This window comes from Cololabis saira, chromosome 13 (genome assembly GCF_033807715.1).
Source record: "Cololabis saira isolate AMF1-May2022 chromosome 13, fColSai1.1, whole genome shotgun sequence".
In the NCBI taxonomy this organism is placed as follows: Eukaryota; Metazoa; Chordata; class Actinopteri; order Beloniformes; family Belonidae; genus Cololabis; species Cololabis saira.
In genome coordinates, this window is record NC_084599.1 from 39042444 (window position 1) to 39067680 (window position 25237).

Sequence of the window (25237 nt, forward strand, 5' to 3'; positions counted from 1 at the left end):
TTTTTTTGGACAAAAACAAAAAAAAAAAAACAGTGGCACAACCAGGGGGGGCCAGGGGCGTCCCCTACAAATTTGCTAACCACCCCACAGGCCTCAATAAAAATAAATAAACACTTGCTGGTCACAGATTCTATCGTCAGTTATGCGTTTCACCCCAAATCACTTGGGCCAAATGCATATCAGTAGGCGTTTAAGTATTTGAGCCTGTATACTACAACAGTACAATAAAATCCTGTAATGATGGCTTTTAGTTTTGGTGTCCACCCCAAAAATTTTAAGTGGCCCCATCTGGCCCCCCCATGAGAGGTTTTTGGAGGCGCCCCTGGTTCAAACCCCCTTGTGATTCCAACCACAGTCCTTATTGAGGCAGAGAACCCACTCATCAGATTATACCGGGTCGTAGCACCGGACAGTCGGACCGAACAGTCAAATGAGAACCGCATGAACCGGTCCGGTAAAGTCCTGAGTTCCCTTCAGGTTCCTAGTGACGGTCTCAGAATCAGAATTAGCTTTATTGGCCAAGTTTGAACATGCCCGACAAGGAATTTGACTCCGGTCATTTCGCTCACTGTACCCAGATTTAAAAAGTAGCAAACAGTAAATAAACAAACGTGGCACTTATTAACATATATACGATTAAAGAAAGGTGCAGCAGAACTGGAATTGGTCCCGTGTTCCTTGGCCAGGACTGAACCTGGACCGACCCCCCTCCCCAGCACCCACCTGAACAGGTCTTACCTGAAACTGGGTCACAGCCTCTAATAGCTGCTTTTAAAAGAATAAAAGACAGGAGTCTGCTTTAGATAAAAAGTGATTTAATCTGTTTTTTTTCTTTGTGACACAAACAGTGTAAGGCTCAGAACCGATCGCACACTTTAATCAAAATATACATCAGATATAAAACCGACAATCACCTCTCAGACAACTGCGTATAAAACACGTATGTACAGTTGATCACCTCCCTCCCTCCTCTCACCGGGTCCCATTCCCGCCTCACCTGACGCCAAAGGCTTGTGATGCGTTCGAGGACACCTGGGAGAAACCTAGGAGAGTCATGTGACGGGAATCTAACGCAGCATGTGAGCAAGTACATTTATGTAGGAACTAGTGTTTAAGGCTCCTCCCACCCAGTGATATAATCTGTAACCGTTTTGTCACTCGGTAACCTTCCCGAGCAAACTTTGATTCGTGCTGAGGAAAACGCGCTGATGGGTCGGAGGTTTAATTCTGAACCTGCTGCTTTAATGCAGACTTGGAGAAAGCTGGAAGGAAGCGGTGGTCCACTACTTTAAAGGAATGTCATTCTGGAAAGATCTGAGGCATCTAATAACACGCAAAAAAACTCTTGGCCAGGTAAAGGACACAAGATCACCTTTTTCATTTTTTCAGCGCTGTAGCCAGGCGGACAAAATCCCTGTTCAGGAGCTGCTTCCTTCAAAGTGTCGCGCTTTGTCAAACACCAGCAGTTACATTTGGGAGAACAGCAGCAAGAAATTAAGATTAAGTTTAAATTTCATCTCATAATTTTCATAATAAGAGCGGAAGTAAAATCACGATTTCCTGCCTCCGTCTCACAAGACGGATGAAAAACGGTCCTGATGCCAGTGATTTAAATCAAGTTAAGGCCGCCTCCTCCTACCAACACTCATTTGGCCGCACCATCCACTGATGCAGCCCCTGAACCGGGACGCTGCTTCAGGACTGATTAATTCCCTTTGGGGATCAATAAAGTATCTTTAAACTGATCAAGCAGGTATTCCATTAAAGGTAGGGTAAGTGATTTCTCTAAACACAGAAGTACCTCCTCCCTCCACTGAGAAAAGGCCCCATTCATGACCTCTACCAAGTTCATGACGGGGTGTTTTCAGAGCCATGTTGTAAGTGGATTTATTTAAATCAAGTGGATCTCCATATTCCCTGAATGTGACAAATACTGTTGTGGGTCTGAACCGGCACAGAAACACTTACCCTGCCTTTAACTCTTACTAACGACGACCCCACGATCCTCCATAAAAATAAAAACGTCTATTGATCCAGCTTTGGAAGCCATGCTGGACCTGATTCAGACACCATTTCATCATGCATTTAGTTTAGGTTAAAAGGCCTTTTTATACTTTTTAAAAATCTCTGCACCAAAACTGCGAGCACTGGTGCTGATCCATTAAAACCCACTGGTTCTTCTAAGGAAACATCTGATCAGTTTTATCACCTAAAAACGTGTTATTTGTTGTGTTTATCTCCATCACATGAACACAACTAATAATCTTGGTTTTTTGTTCAAAAACAGAGCTTCTCTTACATTATTTTACTTTGGTTTTAAGGAGGAAAAACAACATTTGATTGTGAAACGGAAGAATCAGAGACTTAACAAAGCCAGTATTTTACAGCAGTAAATGCATTTAACTTATTTCTTTGTGCGTTGGGAGAAGAGCGGTTAAGCTCAGCGCAGGTTAAGTCCTGTGACAAAGTAATATGAGGAGCCCCAAGAGTCCTGGTTTCAGATATTTAGTAGGAACATCTGAAACCAGGACCGAATGGATCAGAAAACGAGCGAATCTAAGCAGAAAGAGCCGACGGTGTGCAGATCCAGGCGACACGTGACCGCCGCTCTGCTTCCTCTGTGGATGCCATGAGGTCGGACCAGCACCCGAACACCACGACCGTTTGTTTTTCTTTCCGCGTGGTGTCAAACTTTCAGCTACTAAACTCTTCCCAGGTGTACTGAACGCATCACAACTGTAGAAATCAGCGGCTCAATTAGAGGAAACATTTGGTTCAAGCAGTGATGGGGTCGTGGTCTTTCTGAAGACGGGGTGGAATTCTGAGCATCTGGAATGTCGACATTATAACAAAAAAATGACTAGAATTAAAATAAAAAGGACACAAATAAGTCAGAGCAGCATCTTCTGGTTTCGTGAAGAGCGCTGCGGGAGTTCTCCCGTCAAACTTTTATCTCCGAATAAAGAGGGAACGTAGGCCTGACGAACGACTCGGTGCTGCGTTGAAGGCACTCCAAATAACATCTTGTTTTGCAAAAAGAAACCAGTCGCACCGGCGCCCGAATCCAGTGAGGCGGCTGAGACATCAATAAAAACATTCCCACAGGAAAACACCAAGAAAGCTTCAATCAACTCACCTTTTTGTTTTGTAAAGTGACTCTATGCAGCAATACCACTCCCGACCACCTGGCGGCTCGCAGATCCGCTGCCATGACAACGTCAGCAATGCTGCGCTAGTGAGCGGGGAAAGGCGGCGTGTCGGGTCAGTTCTTTAGTTTAAATTCAAACGACCACTAAGGTTTGGCTCCGAAAGCAAGTTCCTCTCTGTTGACCTTCATGTTAAAATGTCTGAAAATAAATATTCTTGTAGCCAGGATAATAAAACCTGTCTTGGTCTCTGTACCTCGAGTTCATAACTAAAATCAGAGCATGAACCCAGAAAATGAATGCATGGTTAGGAGCGTGGGACACGACCTCTGACAGGGTTCGGAGGGGAAGCTTAGCCAAGCGGCCTGAAGCGCTCGTTATCAGCCCTGCTAGCCGGGGCCGACTCATCTACTGGTCCTGATCGAGCATCGAGGAGGACCATTCCAGAACCGTTTAAGTTGATGAAACGGATCACTAGCAAACGGGTTGCGGGTGGCCGTTGCCCGGCGAGGCCGAGCCACGGCGGGTCCCAGGGCTAGTCCTCATTTCAGCTCTGTCTGCACCCGTTTGGGATGCTGCTTGTTAGCGACATCTGGAAAGAGGATGGGCGGACAGAACCGATCAGACTGAATGCAGGGCAACATTGGTTAATTGGTGTAAAGTCTTCCAGGTCCCGTCAACTCAAGGAGGGTTGAATCAAGGCAACTGGACGGTCCGCGTACTTGGCGGCCATCCGTTTGTTTTGAAATGACAAAATAAAAATAGAGAAATAATCCAAAATAATCCGTTCCCCATCTTTTGTTTTGATAATAAAAAAAACGGAAAACGGATCGTTATCCATTATCCGTTATCCGATTTCATTGATGCGTTTGAAAATCGAAATTGGGAATTAAAACAGCGAGTGGAAAACTCTTTTCGCTATTTCCTATTCGTTCCAAGGATACTGAAAACAAGGATTGGACAAATGGGGGGATTGCACATGCGCAGTAATAAATGAAGAAAGTTGTTTCTGGTTCTTTTGTTGATCAGATTGAAAATTAACAGTTTTAGATTTTTTTTAATGTTGAAACAGAAAATAAATCAAATATGAAACCTGGGAGTGAAACATGAGTTTAATCTGTAATCTGTCTTCACTCCGTCATGAAACTGCAGTGACGTTGTGACAGTCTGTTCAGCTGCAGCGTAAAAAAAAAAGCAGCGTCCAATCAATAACATGTACTGAACTCTAACATACTGCCCCCTCCCCCAATTCCCAATTTCGATTTTCAAACACATCAATGAAATCGGATAACGGATAACGATCCGTTTTCCATTATCAAAAAAAAGATGGGAGTCGGATTATTTTGGATTATTTCTCTATTTTTATTTTGTCATTTCAAAATAAAAAACAGATGGCCGCGAAGTACACGGACCCTGGACCCAGTTTTCTTTCATCTTCCTCCCAGAAAGCATCAACTTGAGATGCTTTCTGGACGGAGCAGGAAACGTCTTCAACAAAAGGAAACCCCCTTGATTCAAACCTTTGAGAATTAGTAAACATCAATAATTAGCACCAGCTACTCCAGCCAAGCTAAGCGTGGAACTTGTGGTTACTGAGCTGAAGTGGGTGTGTCTCAGTCGGCTCCCAGGCCTGCTTGCGCCGCCCATTTGCAATGTTTGGATTAACCAGCGTTGGAAAGACTTGCGGTGTGTCCAGTTCTCTTCACTCTGTGTAAAGGGGTTGTAACAAACTTTCTGGCGATGTGCTGCCCCCATGTGGTCAGGGGTGGTATCGCTACACGGAGTGGCTTTAAGTCCTTAAAACCAGAAACCTGAGGCATGCGGATTTGTTTGCATCTAGAAGGCCGTTTTTGGTTTCAGCTGTAGTGGATCACAAATATATATAAATAAAACTTCAGGGGAGGCAGTGCGACAGACGGGGAAAAGCAAACGAAACATTCAGAGACAGAGGAAGCAGCCGAGCGCAGAGACACCAGAAAAACACGAGTACAGGAATGATTAAAATATTGCTACGATATTTGATTACAAAATGATTGCATATGTGAAAATAAAGAAGAAGAAGTCAAAGAGAAGTAGAAAACAAAATTGCATCTAGGACTAAAGATCCAGCAAACCCGCTAAAACAATCAATTCACATGTTTCACGCTATGATAACCAGCAGTACAAAACACTAACGACAACCGACAACGCCAATAAAATACACATAAAATATGAATATATCTGTAATACATCTCAACAGTAAACCTTTTTCAACTGTAAACCTGCGTTTGCCAATTCACAGAGGCTGTTTTTGTTAAAGTGGAAGTCTCGCTGACTCCAGGAATAAGGCACAGGGATCCTCTGCAGGTCTCTCCAGGCCTCTGCGGGCGACGCCGGGCTGAGATCTGACTGGTGGAGGATAAAGCTACAACTTCCCGAACGCTGCTACGGCGGGCGGGAAACGGATTAGGGCCACATGTGAACCGGGAATCTGAGATTAAAGTGATCGTTCTGAGTTAATCAAGCTAGAATTCAAACATTTCAGTCAGAGTTCCTCAATAACAAATTTAAAAGGCCGACTTTAACTCTGAACGTGGGATTAAAGTCACAAGGCAAGAGTCTGAAAACGGTTCCAACTTCATCGTCTGAACTCCGACTATCACCGAAGAATTCTGGCTTTGTCGTAAAAATGCTGAAAACTCAGAACACTGACTCTAGTCTCCGACTAATCCGGGACTTGTTTGTATTTTCTCTACAATCCCTAATCCCCTCTGAAAGTAAAGAATCTAAAAAAAGGTTTTAAAAATAATTTAACATTACAACAGACTTCACGGTTGTTTCTGCAGACGTGCGTTGGAATGATCGGAGTGTAGTGGACACCGTCGGGTCGGAGCGCCGACGAGCCGAGAGGATCCAGATGGCAGTCGGAGGCTCAGATGCTGGACTTGGAGAAGGAGACGCGCAGGTGGTGGTTCTCTCCCAAGTCGTGGTTGTGGAACTGGACCAGGCACTCGATGGCCTCTTCCACAGAGGCCATCTGGATCAGAGCCATCTTGTGGTCCTTCCTGAGAGAGACACAACAGGTTAGAGCAGGGATTGTCAACTGGTGGTCCGCCGCCCTCTGGTGGTCCGCGGCGGTATTGCAGGTGATCCGTGAAATTGTAAATGGAAAACAATTATAATTAAAAAAATATTTATTCTTTAGGCTCAATTTATTTTCCATTTACTATTCATTTTTGTGAATAATTTACCCATCCAAATTATGTCAAATGAGTGAGTGAACTTTGTAATATTATAAGCTACGGAGCCCCTAAAAGGGACACAAATTTTTTTTTTGTAAATAATGAGTTTGACGTGCGCGTAAAACCTTTAAGTGAGTACGTAAAGTTGTTTACTTGCAAGCAAAGTGGTAATGTCCTTATAATGGAGTCCCAGGTTAAAATATAGCTCAGCTAAATCCTGTAATGTCATTTCCATTCATAAACAGAGCAGCAACTGGATGGTCTCCTGTTCCAGCAATACTCCCTATGTACTTGTTTTTACGCGCTCACGTAGAACAACTTTTAGGCGCTCACTTACAAGTTTTGGGAGAGTGCGTGAAACTTTTTAGTGAGTGCATAAACGTTTTACATGCTCACGTAAACAACTTTACATGCTCACTTAAAGGTTGTACTCGTGCGCGTTAAAGGTTTCACGCGCACGTAAAACTCATTTAAAAAAAAAAAAAAAAAAAATCCCATGTCCCTTTAGGGGCTCCGTAATAAGCCCTATTGGCGTCCTATTGTTCATTTTTCATTGACTGTTTTTTTGTTTTGTTTTATAGCAAAAAGGTGCAAATAAAAATAGACACTGATGCAAATAAATAGCCTATATAGGCCCATACTATTATTTAAAAGCAAGGTGCAAAATAAACCAAACATCCCCAAAAGCAGTTGGTCCCCGAGTTGCTTCTTGATTATAACGGTGGTCCCTGGGACAAAACCAGTTGAAAACCTCTGGGTTAGAGGACAAATATTGGACTTTTAACTTAAAAACAGAGCTTCTCTTCCATTATTTTATTAGGAGGCAGGAGTTCAGCCGGAGCCCCAAGAGTCCTTGTTTCAGATGTTTGGTAGGAACATCTGAAAGTTTCACATTTGCCGAGCTGTAATTCGTAGGCCTGAGGTTTGTACTTTCAGTTTGTTAGTACAAGTAAATGAATGACTTACTGAAAGAACTTGAAGGCCTTGACAACGGCTCCTGAACTGGAAAACAGCAGCTTCAGATCGTCTTCAACCACAGAAGGGCTGAAAACACACCAGACATGAAAGATGTTAGGGTTTGTTCTGTTATGCCGTCGTGTCTTGAATGTTCAGTCCTCAGGTGGACAAGATGAAGGGTAACTGAGGGACGTACGGGATGTTGGAGAGGTGCAAGGTGGCGGAAGGCGGGAAGATGTTGGAATAGTTTTTGGAGCCTGGCTTCTTGAAGCGGTGCAGGGGCGAGTTGCTGTAGTCTTTGGTCAGACCTTGGTCCTCGTGGCCTTCGCGGGGCAGCTGGACACTCGTGTGTTTGGACAACGTGATGCGAAGAGACTTCCCGTGCAGCCGCTGGCCGTTGAGGTGACTCATGGCTGCAACACGAGCAGAAATGCTTCTCAACGTTCTGCCAAGCTTAAGAGATCGTACAAGCTAACCACCCCCCATGAGCGTAAAGATGAATCAAGTACAAGGATGAGCCAAAACATCACCAATACTTCCAGGACAACGAAATAATGTTTATTACCACAGGACACCTTAATGTGACTCACCCTGACCACAAGGTCCCACTGGGACCGGGAGCGCCACGGACCAGTTTTACTATACTGACTCCAGAAGTGCTTGCCAGCTTTGGGGGGGTTCCATGGCATAAGGAGTTTATTACTAGAGAATTAGGCCTGTGTTGAAAAAATTTGATTTTCTGATTCAAAATCGATTCTCATATTAATTCCTAAAAATCGATTTGTATGTCTAAAGATCGATTTTTTTCTTTTTCTTTTTTCATCATCACATTACAACTTTTGATATTTTTTTTGTTTATGCCCAAAAAAGGAATGTTTTGTTGGACACGAGAATAAGGTATGAAAATATTACAGTTTTCAGTTATAATTGCATAAATTGTCTATATTTCATTACTTTATATACTGTCTTGGCGTTACATTTGCATAAAATGCTAAAAACCAAATTCTCAAAAATTAAAAACTGAAATAGGAACCAAAATAGGGAAACGGAATGTGGGAAAAAATAAAACCGATTTCATACGGCCTCCGTTTGCTGCCCTGGATCTGTTCAGCTCAAAAAACAGTTTTAAGAACAGTAACCCAAATCAATATCGGAATCGGATCGAATCAAATATTGATAATCGATTCTGAATCTTTAGAATCGTAATCGAATCTTGACATTTGAATCGATCCCCAGCCCTATAGAGAATCAAGTGGAAGCTTGCTTGTTTAAATACATAACTCCCAGGTCTTCCTCTCTCTGAAGATACAGATAAAGAGGGTAAAATAAAATGGGAATCTTGAACCTCTCCCCGTATGGGAGTTCTTCAAATTCCTCCAAAAGCCCTCTGAATAGTTGACCCACGTCTTCCGCAGGACAACGTGAAGTCGATGTACAAGTCAGAGATGCTAATGTGTCTTATTTTGAAAATTTGCTCGCTTCTCATGCAGTGGTGGCTCTGGTGGGACCACTCACTGACGAGAGAGGTTGCTGTCGTGCTTTCCAGCCGTCTAACGGTACATCTGCCCCCAGTGGGACCCAGGGGTAAGAGGACAGAAGGCACACCGTGAGATTTGCTTATTATTCAGGTTATAAGAACCATCATGACATATGGAGTCCCACAAAGATCCATTCTTGGACCCCCCTCTTCCTTAATCCCCAACACTACACACACTGGATTTACTCGTCATGGTTTATGCAGATGACACCCAGATCTATCCAGAACTCTCACCAAATGACTGCAAACAAAACGTGCTTCAATTAAACAAGGAGAAGAAGAAAGGAGGATTAATGATCAGTAATCGCCTCAATCCGAAGGCTATAAAAACCAATCACTCTCAGTGCCTACGTGAACACAGTCACCAGTCGTCCTGGTATCTTTATCTGGTTCGAAAATTGTCTACATATTATTTTTACTGTATATCATCTCTGATGTTTTAATCTGCACTTTGTGCTGTATTTACGAGGGAAACCCGTCGCCGCTGTGTTAGAGGAACACGAACCGCCGTGGAAGTAGTTCGGACATTTTGGCTCATCAGCGACAGACGTGTGGAAACCAAATGCTCTGAAGGAGTAAATGTTAAACACGTGTAGACGTTCGTAGAAAAGTGTGTGTCGGTGGTCCTACTCATGAGGGCTTTCATTCTGACAGAGCGACACCGGAGGACCGCACTGAGCACGTGCGGGCTGTTACCTAGCTGAGCTTGAGTGCTGTCGCTCATCTGAACCAGAGCGTTTTCCTTCTTGTTGAACAGAATCTTCACTCTCATTACGTCTCCATAGACACCTTTACACACAGTGAGAAATAAAAGAGAGCAGGTGAAACGGATGTTGCAGAGCGGCTCATGCAAAACACACACTCGTCTAAATGTGAAGCTACTCTCATAAATCCAACAAATAGCTGCGAATGAAGCAGATCTGACTGCAGCCTGCCACAACACTGACCCATGCTCTGATTTGTAACATTAGAGGAATAATTATGAGGTGACTTTGAGTGAATTGCCAAATAACCGGCATGTGAGGGGAGGAGCTTCGGTGCGATACTGCCGTCAGCCATGGGATCCAAATTTAATTTAAAGTTCATTTAATTTTGGGCAGAAATGCAAGGTAATGCAAGTGAGGAAATTGAGGTTAAGGGTCAGAGAAAATTAAAAATGGCAGATTACACCATGTGGGTGCTATGAATTATGGGAGTTGGGGGAAATAAAATAAATAAGAGCAGCTGATTCAGCACTTAGACATGCAAACTAAAAGAAACTTAGCATGCAAACTTAAAAAATAAAAAATAAGATTCTCATTGACATTAGTTACATTTTCTTTTTTTTTTTTAAATACACACACACGCACACAAACACACACACACACACACACGCTCGCACAATAAACGCAGCTCCCCCAGAGTTCAATGAGGCTCGAACCTCCTGTAACGTCCTACACTTGCATCAGAAACCTGGTGACGGTTTTCAACAAGACACGGCACCAGAACCAGCCGACAGATTGTTAGCGGTCCACGTTTGGCTCCACGCTGCTGCTCACCTTAAATGACCTCAGTAAGCCCTGCCCCCCAAACACCAATGATACCCAATGGCTGCTGAGCATCAGTTCCTCAGGGACCAGAATTCAGACTCCTGCAGCTTCCAGCTCCACAGAGGAACTTAGAGGATTAGGGCTGCAACGATTCGTCGATGTTGTCGACAAAAATCGATAATCTAAATTGTCGACAATGAATTCCATTGTCGACAAACGTGTTTTTCCAACAGAGTGAGGCGTCTCACTTTAATACAATCTCTGCCGAGAGTCGCGCATGCACGATTGCGTCTCTGCAGCTGCGGGGAATAAAACTTCAAAAGTCGGTAATGCATTTGAAGAGAAAGCACGTCGGACTGTTGAACGAAACGGACTCGCCTTGGTAAGATATTAAGCCTATTTTCATTTGTTAAATTAATTCGTTAACTTTGTTTATTTCATGTTATTTATTAGTATTATTTGAGCCACTCACAGCTACTCTCGTTGTTAAAATCTCAAATCATAATTAATGCTGCGCGAAAGGGGAAAAAGCTTGTGTGACGATGACGATGATGGATTTGCTTCTAACTTTCAGTCAGGTACCTATGATACCTATGAACTCTCAATTATCCATCAAACTCCACAATGATCATGTTAACATTAAATCAGATAGATTTGTCTGGACATTTCTCTTGCGGGACGGGAGAAGACACTAAATCAATGCATCTCTATTATTGTGCGGCATGAATTCTCAGAGTTTTGCGGATGCGGGAGCAGGATGAAGAAAACAGTCCTGCTATATCAGGGCTCTAGTACCATCTTTCTGGTGTTTATTACCATTTGCCACATATTTAAAAGCAACCTCATGCTAAATTTAAAAAAAAAAGACTAATAATCCGATTAGTCGACTAATCGTTTCAATAGTCGGTGACTAGTCGACTATTAAAATAGTCGTTAGTTGCAGCCCTTCTGTTGATACTAAATCAACAAAAAAAATAACCAGACGGGGTGTCTGGAGGACTCGTCATGCTGATTGCAAGTTTCCAGAGAGGATGGACTGCAATGTGTTTCACCTCCAACAACCTTCGTGTCTGATAGTTAACATTAATCTCCACTCGTATCGTGAGTTCATCTCAGATTATGGATCTATGGAACGTTCTAGCTTTAAATCTCACGTTGGGTAGCTGAGAATAGATCTGAAGTTACAGTTTTCCAAATTAAATTATGTAAAGTTCATTGATCTAATCTTCACCTGCGGGACATGATGAGAAATCCAAAGATGGAGACCAAAGCTGGTCCTGTACCGGAGTCTAAACAGATTTGAACATTCAAAACTGTGAAAGTCGTCACTGTGGACGACCAGATGTTGGAGTCTGCAGACCACAACATCTGGAACTGCTCTTTATTTAATAGCTATTCTTTCCCTGGTGTTGATTTTATAGTAAAAATGACCTAGTTTGTCATTTTAAAACACGATGAATAAAAGTATTCCTGTTATTGGAGCAGGACTCCGGAGCCCGGGTACCTGAACTCATCACACAATCAGAACCTGGAGTTGGAGCATCTTTAACTCTGAGGAAGAGCTGCACTTACTGCCAATAAACTCAAATCCAAACCCAACACAACAAGCAGACACGCGTTTCTCATACAGAACAAATGAAGGAAGAAAAATAACAAAAAACAGACAAAGTCAAAAATAAAATCAAAATCAAAACTCAGAACAACCAGGTAGTACTCATAATTCAAAATAAGAAGCTAGTGACAACATACCGAAGAGAATAAATAGGCAGTGGGGCGTAACTCTCTTTAAAGACAGCAGAGAAGGCAGCGGAGGGACAGGACAGGTAAAGGTGGGAGGGCAGGACAGGTGGAGGGTCCGAGGCGTTTCCATGGCAACAAATCAAAGGAAAACAAAAATAAAAAGACAGGTGAGGGGTCAATCAGAAGGTTAATTACCTTTGGAGAAGAGGGGTCAAATTAAGGTCAAAATGACAAGATTATTCTAATCATGACTGTACAGGTGTGTGTGTGTGTGTGTAGGTACAGGGGGGGAGGCGAGTTTCATGTGAAAATTTGACATGAATAAATAAAATATAAAGTAATAAAGCTGAAAGACTCCGTTTTCATGGACGCCAATAATCTTGACCTGAATCTAGTTAAGAGAATATTCTGATTAAAAGTGTTTACCAGACTTCATTTTAAAGTTCTCTCCTTTTAATCAGGTTAAAGAGCATAACTGACTCGTTTCACGTCTGCCGTTCTTTCCAGAATTTAGAATAATCAGAGCATCGGTCCTCAAACCCCCGAGTGCTTCAGATCGCGTTCTGGCCTTTCTCGCTCATCATCATGCCGCCGCCGGAGGAGACGCGTTTACAGAAACGTTCTACCGTACGCAAATATTACGGTGGCCGAGACCCGCCATTGCTGAAAATAAAAGTAACGCTGCAAACAAAAAGAAACGCCGCTGCAAATAAAAGAAATGCTGCAAATATAAAGAAACCCCGCTGCAAATAAAATAAAAAAAACAACGCAAATTCTCTTCTTATTTATTCCTTTTATCTTACGTCCTCTTTGTCTTCTTCTTCTCCTCCTCTCACGTAAAAAACACTGGTGCATCAGCAAAAATAGTCCCCGGTAATTCACTTCCGTTGTGGCTTTGTTATTTGCGTCGTTTTTCTTTTATTTGCAGCGGCGTTTCTTTATATTTGCAGCGTTTCTTTTATTTGAAGCGGCCTTTGATTTTATTTGCAGCGTTTATTTTACTTGCAAAGTGTTTATTTTATTTGCAGCAGCGTTTATTTTTATTTGCAGCATTTCTTTAATTTTCAGCAATGGCGGGTCTCGGCCACCGTAAAATATAGCTGAACTAAACAAATAACCTTAAAGGGAATTGAAAAGTGTGTGACTATTTAATCTTAGAGAGACCTCACTGATGACGTGTTATGAAGTTGAGTGGCTGGTGTAAAACAAAAGGTGGGGAAACGAGGTGAACTCGTAGCCTCTAGCTCGTCACTCACTTCTTTTCCTCTCCTTTTTTCTTTAGCCTGGATACTTCACAAGCGAGCCAGACACCAGCGCGAGTCGCGGAAGATTATACGAGTAACAGGAAAAGAGTTGTATCGGACCATAGCTGACAACGAGAAGCCGCTTAAATTAAATCACGGCTAGATCGAAGACGCACAATAAGATTTGGGTTAAATGGCCACACAATTAATAAAAGGCAGGTCCCAAATAAACACCTGTTGATTTGAGCAAATGAACATCCAGGCCTTTGTTTGGTGTTTTACGGTACAGATATGGAACATCACATCCACAAATAACCGGATCAATACTTTAATCTTAAAGGCTGACGTACCGCAGGCCGTGACACATTTGGGCTAAATAACTGACATCTAAAAAGTTCAAACAAATTTAATGAAATCATTTACTGACGGAGCCTCAAACTAAATTCACTGCCATTTAAAGACGTCACCATCCCTGTTTGAGGAGATCACGGCAGACGTTTCCTCCTCAGACCAAAAGCGGAGGTCGCGGTTCACATCGTCGTTTCAGAATCAGAACATCAGGTTGATCTGATCAAGTATTGGTGTCCATGGAAACGCAGTCATGGATTTAAATAGACGGATTGTCGAGATGCTGAGATAATTTAAATTCCTGAATGAAAGTTTGACCTCCTGACCCCCCCACTGACACATGAACCCCGTCTGTGTGTGATTTGTGAAACACAAAAGTAATTCTGAAGTCGGACTGGTGCACAGGTTTGATTAGACGACGATCGGAGCGATTGATCACGAGGACTCACCTCGGGGTTGAGGTTGCTGACCAGCAGGACGCAGTGACCCGCCGGGATGGCGGGGAAACCCATCCTGGCGGCGGCGGGGAGGGCCAGGGACGCCAGGCCTCCGGGGATTTGTGGGACCGTCAGGCCTGGAGGGGGGGGGGTATCCATGACAACAGAGTTATTTACAGGTGAAAGCGAGGACGTGCGTCGGGTCCGCCGGTCCCAGCTAGGACTCACCTGCGTGCTGGATGGTGAAGGCCTGTGGGAAGGCGTGCGTGGCTCCGGGGTACGGGGCAGCCGAGATGAGGCCTGGAGCTGCAGGAGAAGCACCGCGTTAGTCTGCTATAAATGCTCGTCAGTTGTGTGAAACAAGACCTGGAAACAGCCATTGTGGCATAGAATTGTCAAATTGGTTTAATTCACCGTACAAATTGTTACAGATTACTTTTGTAATACTGTATTTAACCCGGTCATGGTACGTTTTGACCGTATAGAAACGTAATTCTTGCCATTTTAAGAATGAGATGTACCTGCTGTACTCTACTGCCCTTACTCTTTTCTTATCATTTTATGTATTTACTGTTTAATTGTGTCTTGCCACTTTTAATGTTGATGTAAAGCACTTTGAGTTACCTTGTGTTGAATTGTGCTATACAAATAAAGTTGCCTTGCCTAAATGCAATGATTATCAAAGTACTTTATAATCACTGTCTATGGGAATGTAAAAAAAATGGATGGTGACGCAATATATCTCACAAATTATTTCCACCCCGCTTCCTCTAAGCCCTAAATTCTGTGTTTTGAGTTGCTACCCGGACAATTGCGCTTTGTCCAATAAGAGAAAAAAAAAATGGTTGACTTATGCTTACTACAAGCTGGACGATCAATAGCCTTGTGCTGGAAAAATGTTAAGGGTCCAACTTTAGGCCTCTGGCTGAGACATCTAACATCATGCCTGTCTCTAGAAAACCTCACCTACTGTTTCAAGAAAAAGCCCTTTGAATTTGATGATATATGGGGAAAGTTCTTAGTTTTTCTTAAAAATGGTGATATTGATGAGGCCTTGTAAGCATGAATATACGGTGAGGTGACCTGAAGAGGCATCGTGGAGATAATTTATACTTTATATTAGGTTTGTCAGTTTAGCGAGTTAATTAGATTAATTAATTACACTGCTAATTAATGCATTATGAAAATGTATGCAATTAATTGCGAGTGGCAAAATGCACGAGTATTTGAAATTTGGCCCATTGAGGGACCCGTAGGCCACTTGGCAGGTCACTTCTGCGTTGCTAGTCAAACAAACAAAGCAGTGACAGACCTGGACGCGACTCAGGGGAGCGAGGCCAGCAAATCTTTGCTAGGGCCTTTGAACGGCAAGTTTATTTATTAAAAAAAAGAAAACCGGACTATCAACAAGAACACGGTGATTTGTACATTTTGTAAAAATGAATGTTCCTACCACCGGAGCTGCTCCAGCCTGAATTATCATTTAAACGCTAAACATGTCCGGACAAGTTCCACTGTAAACGTTACAGCTACTAGTGCTTGAATCGCTGTACTGAGTCAGCTTTAGTTTTCATTTTGAATTAAGAGTCTGCTTAAGTGCCTATTTGAGACTCAGCCTTATTTTATTTCTGAATGTTATTTATTTAACTGCATTTGTATTGCATTTTTGAATAATGCACCTGGCCTAATTGGTTTTCTGATGTGCTTGAGCTTTTTCTTTTATGAAAAACACTTAATCAATAAAAATGTGGATTTCAAATCTTCTCTTCTCAGTTTATTCAATTGATTAGTCATGCACTGCAATTTTGTAATGTCCTAGAATTCGAATTCTTTATTTGGGGACCTTTAGCAAATGTGAGATTAAAATGTGATTAATTAGATTAATTCATTATAAATCCTGTAATTAATTAGATTAACTTTTTTAAATCGCCTGACAGCACTAATACTTACATTTTAACTTACTATGTCTTTTATTTTTATTTTATAAATGTTTTCTATTTATTTTGTTATTGTTATTATGATTTCTGTTACGAGCTTGTTTTCATTTTGTTAATGTCCTCTCCCTTGTCTTGTTTTTGTGTTGTGCTGCCAAATGGGGTTTTTGTATCATTGGGTATTATTTGGAAAATCTAATAAAAGACATGTTTCAAGCAGGCGTTAGCCTGGACCAGCGCGTGCGTCCACGACGCGGCCGTGTCTCAGCAGAACTCACTGAAGGCGGCGGCCATGGCCTGGTGGTCCAGGTGCTGGTTGTCCCCGGAGGGCAGGTCCGGCCGGGTGAAGTCCCGGCTCTTCTCGTTGTTGTACTTGACGTTGAGGCTGTTGAGCTTGGAGAAGCTGATCCTCAGGGTGCAGCAGCCGTTGTAGATGTTCTGCCCGTCCAGAGACTGAAACACAGCACAGCGTCAGGACACCGGGTCCTGCTCCCCAGGAGGACTCCGGGAGGTTCGGCGGGTCCGGCTCTGCTCACCAGTTTGGCCGCCTGGGCCGATGCCCCGTCTGCGTACTGCAGCAGCGCCTGGAACTGGCTGTTCTTGGTGAAGACGATGATCCTCAGCACCGTCCCGAACTTTGAGAAGATCTGGGAGGGAAACAAGGCTGTGACGGCTGCTGTTGGTTTATATTTAATTTTATAACAGTGGCCCCGGTACTCGTATCTGGGATGTCCCGACAAACGAAACAGGTCATCAATCGCACAAAAACTGGGCCAAATCTTCTCCAGGTGACGTATTTGTGAAATAGTTTTAAACGTACCTCCGAGGGTAGACTTTAATAGTACAGTTATACTATAGTATCAGGAAGTACAGTTATGGCGCTTTTCCACTAGTACCTACTCAGCCCGACTCGCCTCGGTTCTTTCCCACTAGGGGTCTAACGTGCCGAGTTTCTGTATCTATTCTGCAGAGGTTCTAAGCGGCTGAATCTGATGTAATCACACTACAGGCCACCGATTGGTCGGGGGTTGGAGTCAGACGTCTGAGTCAGGAGGCGGAAATCAGCGAAAGAGCAACTCTTGTTGCTTCTTGTTCATTTTATTCCGTTAGCAACGGCAGCAGAAGTCTGTTTGGTGATCCAACTCTGAGGTGCAGATGTTCATAAACCTGGTGGCTGAGGAGAGAATTAAAAAGGGATCTAGACGGGCGATAAGTAGACCCTCCAGAAAAACGCGGGCAAAAATCCTTGATTCCGCGGGCTAAAATCCTTTATTTTGCGGGCTAAAATCCTTGATTTTGCGGGCTAAAATCCTTGATTTTGCGGGCTAAAATCATTGATTATGCGATTAAATGTGCAGGTTTTTTATGTGCTTTTATGCGGTGAAATTGCGGAATATGCGGGAACTCGTGGAATATGCGGAAAGTTGCAAAATATGCTAAATATGCAGGAAGTTGCGGATTCGGCTCTTCCCTCTTAAATTCAGCGGGCTGTCTCGTCTGATCTGAGGTCGTAAGAGAAAAAAAAAAAAAAGGAGAGCAGGTGGAGAGGAGAGGAGAGGGGCGGTCGCAGCCCGGGGGCCGGCAGTCTCTCTCCCTCCAGCCCGCGGCTCAGTGCTCGGGTGATTGCCGGGCGCACCGGCGCGACGAGGGGACGAGACAGAGCTCCGTCACCCCACGCGTCCGCCCGCCTCCGCCGGCCCTCGCAGGCGCAGTGGTACGCGGTCAGCGCGGATCCTGAGTCCCCCGGCGGCCGCACCCCCGCGCAAGCGGGGGGCTCGGCGGAGACGTCTCTCTTTTTCCTCTCACCCCCGCGGGTGAGAGCTGCTGTTTGGGGGGGTGGCGGTTTCTGTGAGGGGTGCGGAGGTCCCCGGGCGGGTCCGACATGTCACTCACAACACTCCCCCCTTTTTCCAAACTTTATGCGAAAATGTCGGCGATGATGCGGTGAAATCAAGCGAGCCCCGCATAATTCACATAGTCAGCGCGGACATATGCAATATTAACCCCAGTAAAAGTGATTTTTCTGCACCAGACATTGAAATCCACGGAAGGTCTGTAAATCCACGGACAGCCGTGAAATCCGCGAAAAATTCTGCGATCACGGAATCGCGGATTCCTGGAGGGTCTAGACAAGGAACGACCAGATCCACCAAGAGCTCTGTCACTTCATAGCTGCTCGCGACTGACTTTTCAGCAGCGCCGAGCCAAACTAAAAAAAATTAAAAAGCGTCGCCGCTTAAGCTTCTCTCACTCTCATTTTTTTAAACTTTATATCGAACACAAGCCACAAACCCAGCAGCACATCTATCATCTCCTCCAGGTTCTACATCTTTAGTGTTGTTGTCTTCTCCGTTTAGATCACACAATCAAATACATCACAGCAGCTTCTCTTTAACCTCCTACTTCTGATCTGGCTATTGAAAAGAAACGAGGGAAGGCGAGTGGAGTCGGGCTGAGTAGGTGCTAGTGGAAAAACGCCATTATTGTAGTATAGTTTACCGTAGTATGCAGTTACACCGCAGATGTTACCTGGCAGAGCGCGTCCAGCCCGACGTGGTAGATCAGGTTCTCCACCACGACCCGCAGCACTGAGCTGGGAGCCGGCACCGCCATGTCCATGTGAGACGAGCTGAGGGCCCGGAGAGCTGCCTGGGCTCTCTGGGGGAGACAGAGACACGGAGGTGAGGGCTGGACCAGCCTACGTTTACGTGTGTGTGTGTGTGTGTGTGTGTGTGTGTGTGTGTGTGTGTGTGTGTGTGTGTGTGTGTAGCTGCTACCTCCTGGTTGGGGGAGTTGTCCGTCTTGAGCTCCTTGTGGTTGGAGAACTGGACGTAGACGGGTTGGTGTCTGATGACGGGCATCACCGTGGAGTAATACCCCACCATGTTCTGAGCCGCTTCCTCCGAGTTCATCTCCAAGAAGGCCTGACGACACAAACGTCCACAACTTAACTCTTTAAACTCTGAGCAGAATCAAAGTTCACTTCTGCATTAGCTACCCAGAAACAGAGTTCACTGCCACGGGCAGCGTGAAGGTCCAGTTTCCCCAAACTGCCCAAGACTGAACATGTTTCATGAAAGCTAAAAGAGTCACTCTCTCTAAAAATCGAGAAGGACAAATTTTACCAGATGTGGTCTAAGTGGAATGATTACATAAAACCTAGGCCTGTGTTGAAAAAAATCGATTTCCCAATTCTAAATTGATTCTCATATTAATTCCTAAAAATCAATTCATATGTCTAAAGATCGATTTTTTTTAATTTTTTTTTTTTTTTTTTGGGGGGGGGGGGGGTTTCTTTCTTTTATTTAATTATGTTTTGGTTTTTTTTCATCATAACATTACAACTGTTGGTTATTTTTTTGTTTATCCCCAAAAAAGGAATGTTTTGTTGGACACGAGAATAACTGGTGCCATGTTTTTGCCTTTAAATATGTTTAAAGGTATGAAAACATTAAAGTGTTAGGTTATAATTGCATAAATTGTCTATATTTCATTACTTTATATACTGTCTTGGGGTTACATTTGCAAAAAATGCTAAAAACCAAATGCTCAAAAATTAAAAACCAAAATAGACCGAAGATGGAACAAATAAAAACGGAATGTGGGAAAAAATAAAACCGATTTCATCCGTCTGTTTCCTCCCTGGATCTGTTTGGTAATTCTGACCCACGATGTTTCTGAAAGCAGTTCTATCAGCATTCTGGGAGCTGATTGGTCCTTACAGCATCATTAGCTGCAATACTTGCTGTTGAATCTCAATATAATACTAGTAGTAATATTTTGCATAACTACAGTCATATAATTCATGCAACAGCTCAAAAAACAGTTTTAATAACATGAACCAAAATCAATATCGGAATCAATCAAATCTTGATAATCGATTCTGAATCTTAAGAATCGGAATCTTGACATTTGAATCGATCCCCAGCCTTAATAAAACCCATTAGGTCTGACTTTTGCTAACTTGACAAAAATAAGGAGTGGGATCAAAATGTGTTTTTATAATATGATATAATCTACAGTACGATCTTTACTCATTCTGCTTTGTGTGTAATCTTCTGTGTGTAATATTTTAGATGAGAAGCTTTCCATGTAAATATTTTACAAAAGAAAATTCTGGGAAGAGCCAGGAGGCAAATTGGACATCAGAAGTTCTACAAAATGTCATGCAAATGTTATGTTAACTTAATTTAAGTGATGTTGACGCTATGTAAATCTGCATCTGTAAAATCAAGGCTTTTCCAAATAAGAGATTTAAAAAAAGAGAGAAAGCTAAAAGAAGAAGGTATTTGGACCTCCAACATGAGATCAGATCGGCCCTCGTTACCCTCATGAATAACGTATGTGTGGAAGGAGGAAACGGGCAGGCGGGTGGAGGTCGTACCTGGTTCTTGGCTTTGAGCATCAACAGGTTGGTGACGTCTCCGAAGGGCAGGCCCAGACTGATCACTTCGGCCTCTGTGATGTCGATGGGGAGCTTGCGGATGTGGAGGACCCTGGATGGCACGCTGGGACCCCTTATGTCACCTTTGAACTTCTTGCTGTCGTTGCCATTGGCTGAACAAGCAAGGAAACAGAAGGATTTAGGAGCAGGTTTGTATACCCGTCAAGTCTCCCGTTTTGACCAGGAAACTATATTTTACCTCTTTCCCGCCATCCTCCTGTAAATTTCCCGTTTTATAATATAATCATTTTTAAACAGTGAACTGAATTGTGACTAGCCTCGCGAGAACTGCTGCTTGCTGTAGCCTGGGTGGCAGTTCCCGCGAGGTTAGCGGCAACAACGGGAGCAAACTCTGAACAACAAATCAGAGATGGATGGATGTAACGAGAGAGAAGACATTTCTGGCCAAAAAAGTGAAGACTTCGTTTAAATATCTCTAAAAATGGGATAGAAAAATTTATTTTCCTAAAGGAGGAGCAGGACGGGCTTAGTTACGTGTTGCGACAGATTCGTAACTGCGATTTTATTGTCTCAAATTAAAAGAAAATGTTAATATTTCAGTTCAAGACAATCAATGGGTATATAAACTGAAAATATTTAAAATAAATAAATGTGCTTTAATTCCCCTTTGCGTTTTCATTATAGGAATTACAGGACTGTCTCAGAAAATTTGAATATTGTGATAAAGTTCTTTATTTTCTGTAATGCAATTAAAAAAACAAAAATGTCATACATTCTGGATTCATTACAAATCAACTGAAATATTTTAAGCCTTTTATTATTTTAATATTGCTGATTATGGCTTACAGCCTAAGATTAAGATTCCCAGAATATTCTAATTTTTTGAGATAGGATATTTGAGTTTTCTTAAGCTGTAAACCATGATCAGCAATATTAAAATAATAAAAGGCTTGCAATATTTCAGTTGATTTGTAATGAATCCAGAATGTATGACGTTTTTGTAATTGCATTACAGAAAGGCACAATATTCTAATTTTCTGAGACAGTCCTGTACATAGGAATGTCCACAGCATTTCAGTGTCAACAAAGGTAAGATTATCAGATTCTGTGCACATAATTGTAGTGTGGTTGAGAGGCAAGTTATTTTAGTGTTCTTGTAAACCTGTCTCAAAAAATGTAATACTTGACCTCGGTTGCACAAACAAGCCGGGTTTCGGAGCCCGAGGTGTGGAGGTGAGCAGAATATCTCTAGCCAGTATCTCTCAATATTCATAGTCATTGGATCTTAATTCATTCTTAAGCATCCTGGTTGATGAGAAATCACCACGTTTTCAAAATGACTAAACAGTCTTAAATGAATGCAGCCGAACATGAACAGTCTGTTCAGTAAGTAAATAAGGAGAAGTTATTCTGGTTCTGACCTGTGGTGCTCATGATATACGGGCCGCTGGAGACGCTGGAGACAAGCTCGTCAGATCCTCTCTGGGGAAGAAGAAAAACAGATAATCAAAAAACAGGAACTAAGACTCCCCTCGGACAGTTAACGTGGAGCATTTGTGCTGAAAGAAAGACAAAAACCAGCAGAGAGGAAACGAGAAAAGTGTCGTGAGGAAGGAGGATTCCTTCAGTTTAGTTTAATTGCATCGCGCCAAATCACAACAAAAGTCTTCGCGCCACAACGGACCACATGACTGCCGACGCCCCACCGATGCGCCTCACTTCGTGAATAAAACTATATCCCGCCTGGACCGGTTGTCAAACCAATCTCAGAGTCAGAGAAATGACTGACTTCACTAATTGGTTAATTGCATGAGTCATTAATCAGACAGGTATCAGGGTGAACACCAACGCTGAGCCCTCTCTCCCACCACTAGATGTCACTAAAGAGTCGCCGCTGTTCGGCGTCGTCATGCTTCCATGTAAATCTAAATGACACTGCAACACCCTTCCCTGGAAGGAAAGCTGATACAACAAAAACAACACGGTTATGTCACACTCAACATGAACATCAGCTGCAGCCTGCGAACCGTCCTCCGTCCCTCCCTCGCCCCTCGGTGGGGAGCCGGCCTGAATTCCTGAGCCGGGGAGCTCGATGAAAACCAGATGCAGAGAAACAGACGGATCCGTCCACACTGGATCTCCTCTCCCACTGAACGACGTAAACCCGATCCACTTCATGTGAACATGCATGATGAAAAAAAGCCCTGCGATACGCTTTCACAATAAAAGCCTCTGACTGCAGTTTATCACATGCTGAGACTAAATGTTTTAGAAAACAATTTCCAGTATTAACATTAATACTGAACAGAAGACGCTAGATAAGTTATTAATGGAACAGTGCCCCCTGGTGGACACTGTGCTTTTTAAAAAGGAAGTACAACAGTTTCCAAGATTAATAATTTGTATTGCGATGGTCAAGGATGCACAGTAAATAAATAAATCCCAAGAGTCTGCAGGCCTCACTTAGATGTTAAGGTCCATGACAGCAGAAGAAGACGGGACCAGGAAGGTTCATTGGGAAGATGTTCACAAACCTGCACCTGAACAAACCAGCAGACTTCTGGAACCACGTCCAGAAACACGTTTGGATAAAAAAAAACAACGTTTGAGCAGAAACACCTTGTACCCACTGTCAAGCACGGTGGTGGAGGGATAATGGTCTGGATTGTAGACCAGAGTCTTCGAGAGACAAATATGAGGACATCTGTCTGACAGGTAAAGACCAAAACTGAGTCACATGACAGGAAAAGACCAACGGAAAATAAAAGAATTGTGGTTTTGGACTGGGTCAAAGTTCAGACCTGAACCTGGGGGCTGAGGTGGGACCTTCAGGGTGGTTTTACACCAGCAGTAACTAGGGCTGGGGATCGATTTCAAATGTCAAGAATCGATTCCGATTCAGAATCGATTATCACGCTTTGATTCGATCCATTTTGATCCGATATTGATTTGGGTTACTGTTAAGAAAACAGTTTTTTGAGCTGTTGCATGAATTATATGACTGTAGTTATGCAACATATTACTACTAGTATTATATTGAGATTAAACAGCAAGTATTGCAGCTAATGATGCTGTAAGGACCAATCAGCTCCCAAAATGCTGATAGAACTGCTTTCAGAAACATCGTGGGGCAGAATTACCAAACAGATCCAGGGAGGAAACAGAGACGGATGAAATCGGTTTTAATTTTTCCCCATTTATGAGAATTTGGTTTTTAACATTTATGCAAATGTAACCCCAAGACAGTATATAAAGCAAAGAAATATAGACAATTTTGCTTCTCTTGTCGCGAAACTAATCGCCCCCTTGGGGACAAATAAAGTCATTGATTGATTGATTGATTGATGCAATTATAACTGAAAACTTTAATGTTTTCATACCTTTAAACATAATTAAAGGCAAAAACATGGCACCAGTTATTCTCGTGTCCAACAAAATATTCCTTTTTTGGGCATAAACAAAAAAGTACCAAAAGTTGTAATGTAATGATGGAAACTTTTTTTTTTTTTTTTTTTTTTTTTTTAAAATCGATCTTTAGACATATGAATCGATTTTTAGGAATTAATATGAGAATCGATTTAAAATCGGAGAATCGATCTTTTCAACACAGGCCTAGCAGTAACAGAGTCTGACCAAAGGAACCCTGGGTATGAGGGTGGGGAACGAAGCAACCCAAATACACGTGTAGTCCTACACATGTAGCTCAGCGGCCTCCAGACTGCTGACCAGTGCATTGCGGGTTGTGGACGGATACACATTTCCATTTTCCTCATCTGGAAACTCAACGGTAACTCGAGCAGCGGCCTGTATCCTGCAGCAGGATTAGCGGCTCAGAGAGGTAACGTTCTCTCCGAGGCGGCTCAGCCCCGACCGCTGGGGGTCACCATGGCAACGCGAGCAGGAAACCCAAGCTGCCGTGTGCAGGTCGGCGTCACGATAAGAGATCAACTCACCGGACGTCTGGAGGTGGTGGACGGACCGACCGCCTCGGGATCAGATAGATTTAAAAGCAATTAAATAAATAAATACTGTGACGATGGAGTCAGAGATGCTTCCCCTCACCAGTATCTAAAACTAATCCCTGCACCTTAACTATAAAGGATTTCAAACATTTTCCCACCAATGGAAATAAAAACATCCAGACTGCCTCCTGATGCAACCCTGCATCATCGCAACATGAGATGTGTTGCATCAGTATACATAAATAAAAAACAGCAATTAATGGTGGTAAATTTTTTTCCAATTGCCATGGATTTACAATCAATGTCAATAAACCCAGTGCTCCCCGCTCACTCTGCTGTCATTCGTTACCTTTCTGGACCAATCAGAGAGGAGCAGATGAGATGACCCTTTATTCTTCCCAAAGTGGGGACAGCCGTCACAGATACAGATTTTTTTATTTTATATTATATATATATATATATATATAACCTGGTCTAAGGGAGCCGGGCCGACCCCACTTGGAGTCTAATTCCCCTTTTCCACCAAACCGGTTTCAGTGCTGCTTCTGGTTCAAAACTCGTTCAACTAGGAACCAGCTGAGAACCGGTTTGTTTTCCACAGCTCGGGTGCTAAGGGGAGCCATGTCATTACGTAGCTGCAAACGTCAATTACGTTGCTGCGTTTGCGTGAAAGTTGCAGCAACAACCAGGTATCTGCTCTAACAGGACTTGGTCCACGTAGCTCCTCCGTGGACACATCTCTAAAAGACAGGTTGTCTCCTCCTCCTCCCATGATGC

At 43.1% G+C, this 25237-nt stretch overlaps 1 protein-coding gene across 5 annotated transcripts in view; it reads right to left on the reverse strand.

Annotated features, from left to right (window-relative positions):
• Positions 1-798: 798 nt before the first annotated feature.
• Positions 799-25237, reverse strand: part of ptbp1b (polypyrimidine tract binding protein 1b) — a 40443-nt gene continuing 16004 nt past the window's right edge. For all 5 annotated transcript variants that reach the window (XM_061738863.1, XM_061738865.1, XM_061738864.1 and 2 more), the window contains 13 exons: positions 21920-21980; positions 20478-20650; positions 18871-19017; positions 18623-18751; positions 16630-16740; positions 16372-16546; positions 14388-14465; positions 14172-14296; positions 12140-12173; positions 9558-9650; positions 7521-7737; positions 7334-7411; positions 799-6190 (listed from right to left, as the gene is read on the reverse strand). In XM_061738863.1, the coding sequence (XP_061594847.1) occupies positions 6058-6190; positions 7334-7411; positions 7521-7737; positions 9558-9650; positions 12140-12173; positions 14172-14296; positions 14388-14465; positions 16372-16546; positions 16630-16740; positions 18623-18751; positions 18871-19017; positions 20478-20650; positions 21920-21980 (1554 nt within the window). In that variant the 3' untranslated portion in view covers positions 799-6057. The remainder of the gene's footprint in view (positions 6191-7333; positions 7412-7520; positions 7738-9557; positions 9651-12139; positions 12174-14171; positions 14297-14387; positions 14466-16371; positions 16547-16629; positions 16741-18622; positions 18752-18870; positions 19018-20477; positions 20651-21919; positions 21981-25237) is intronic.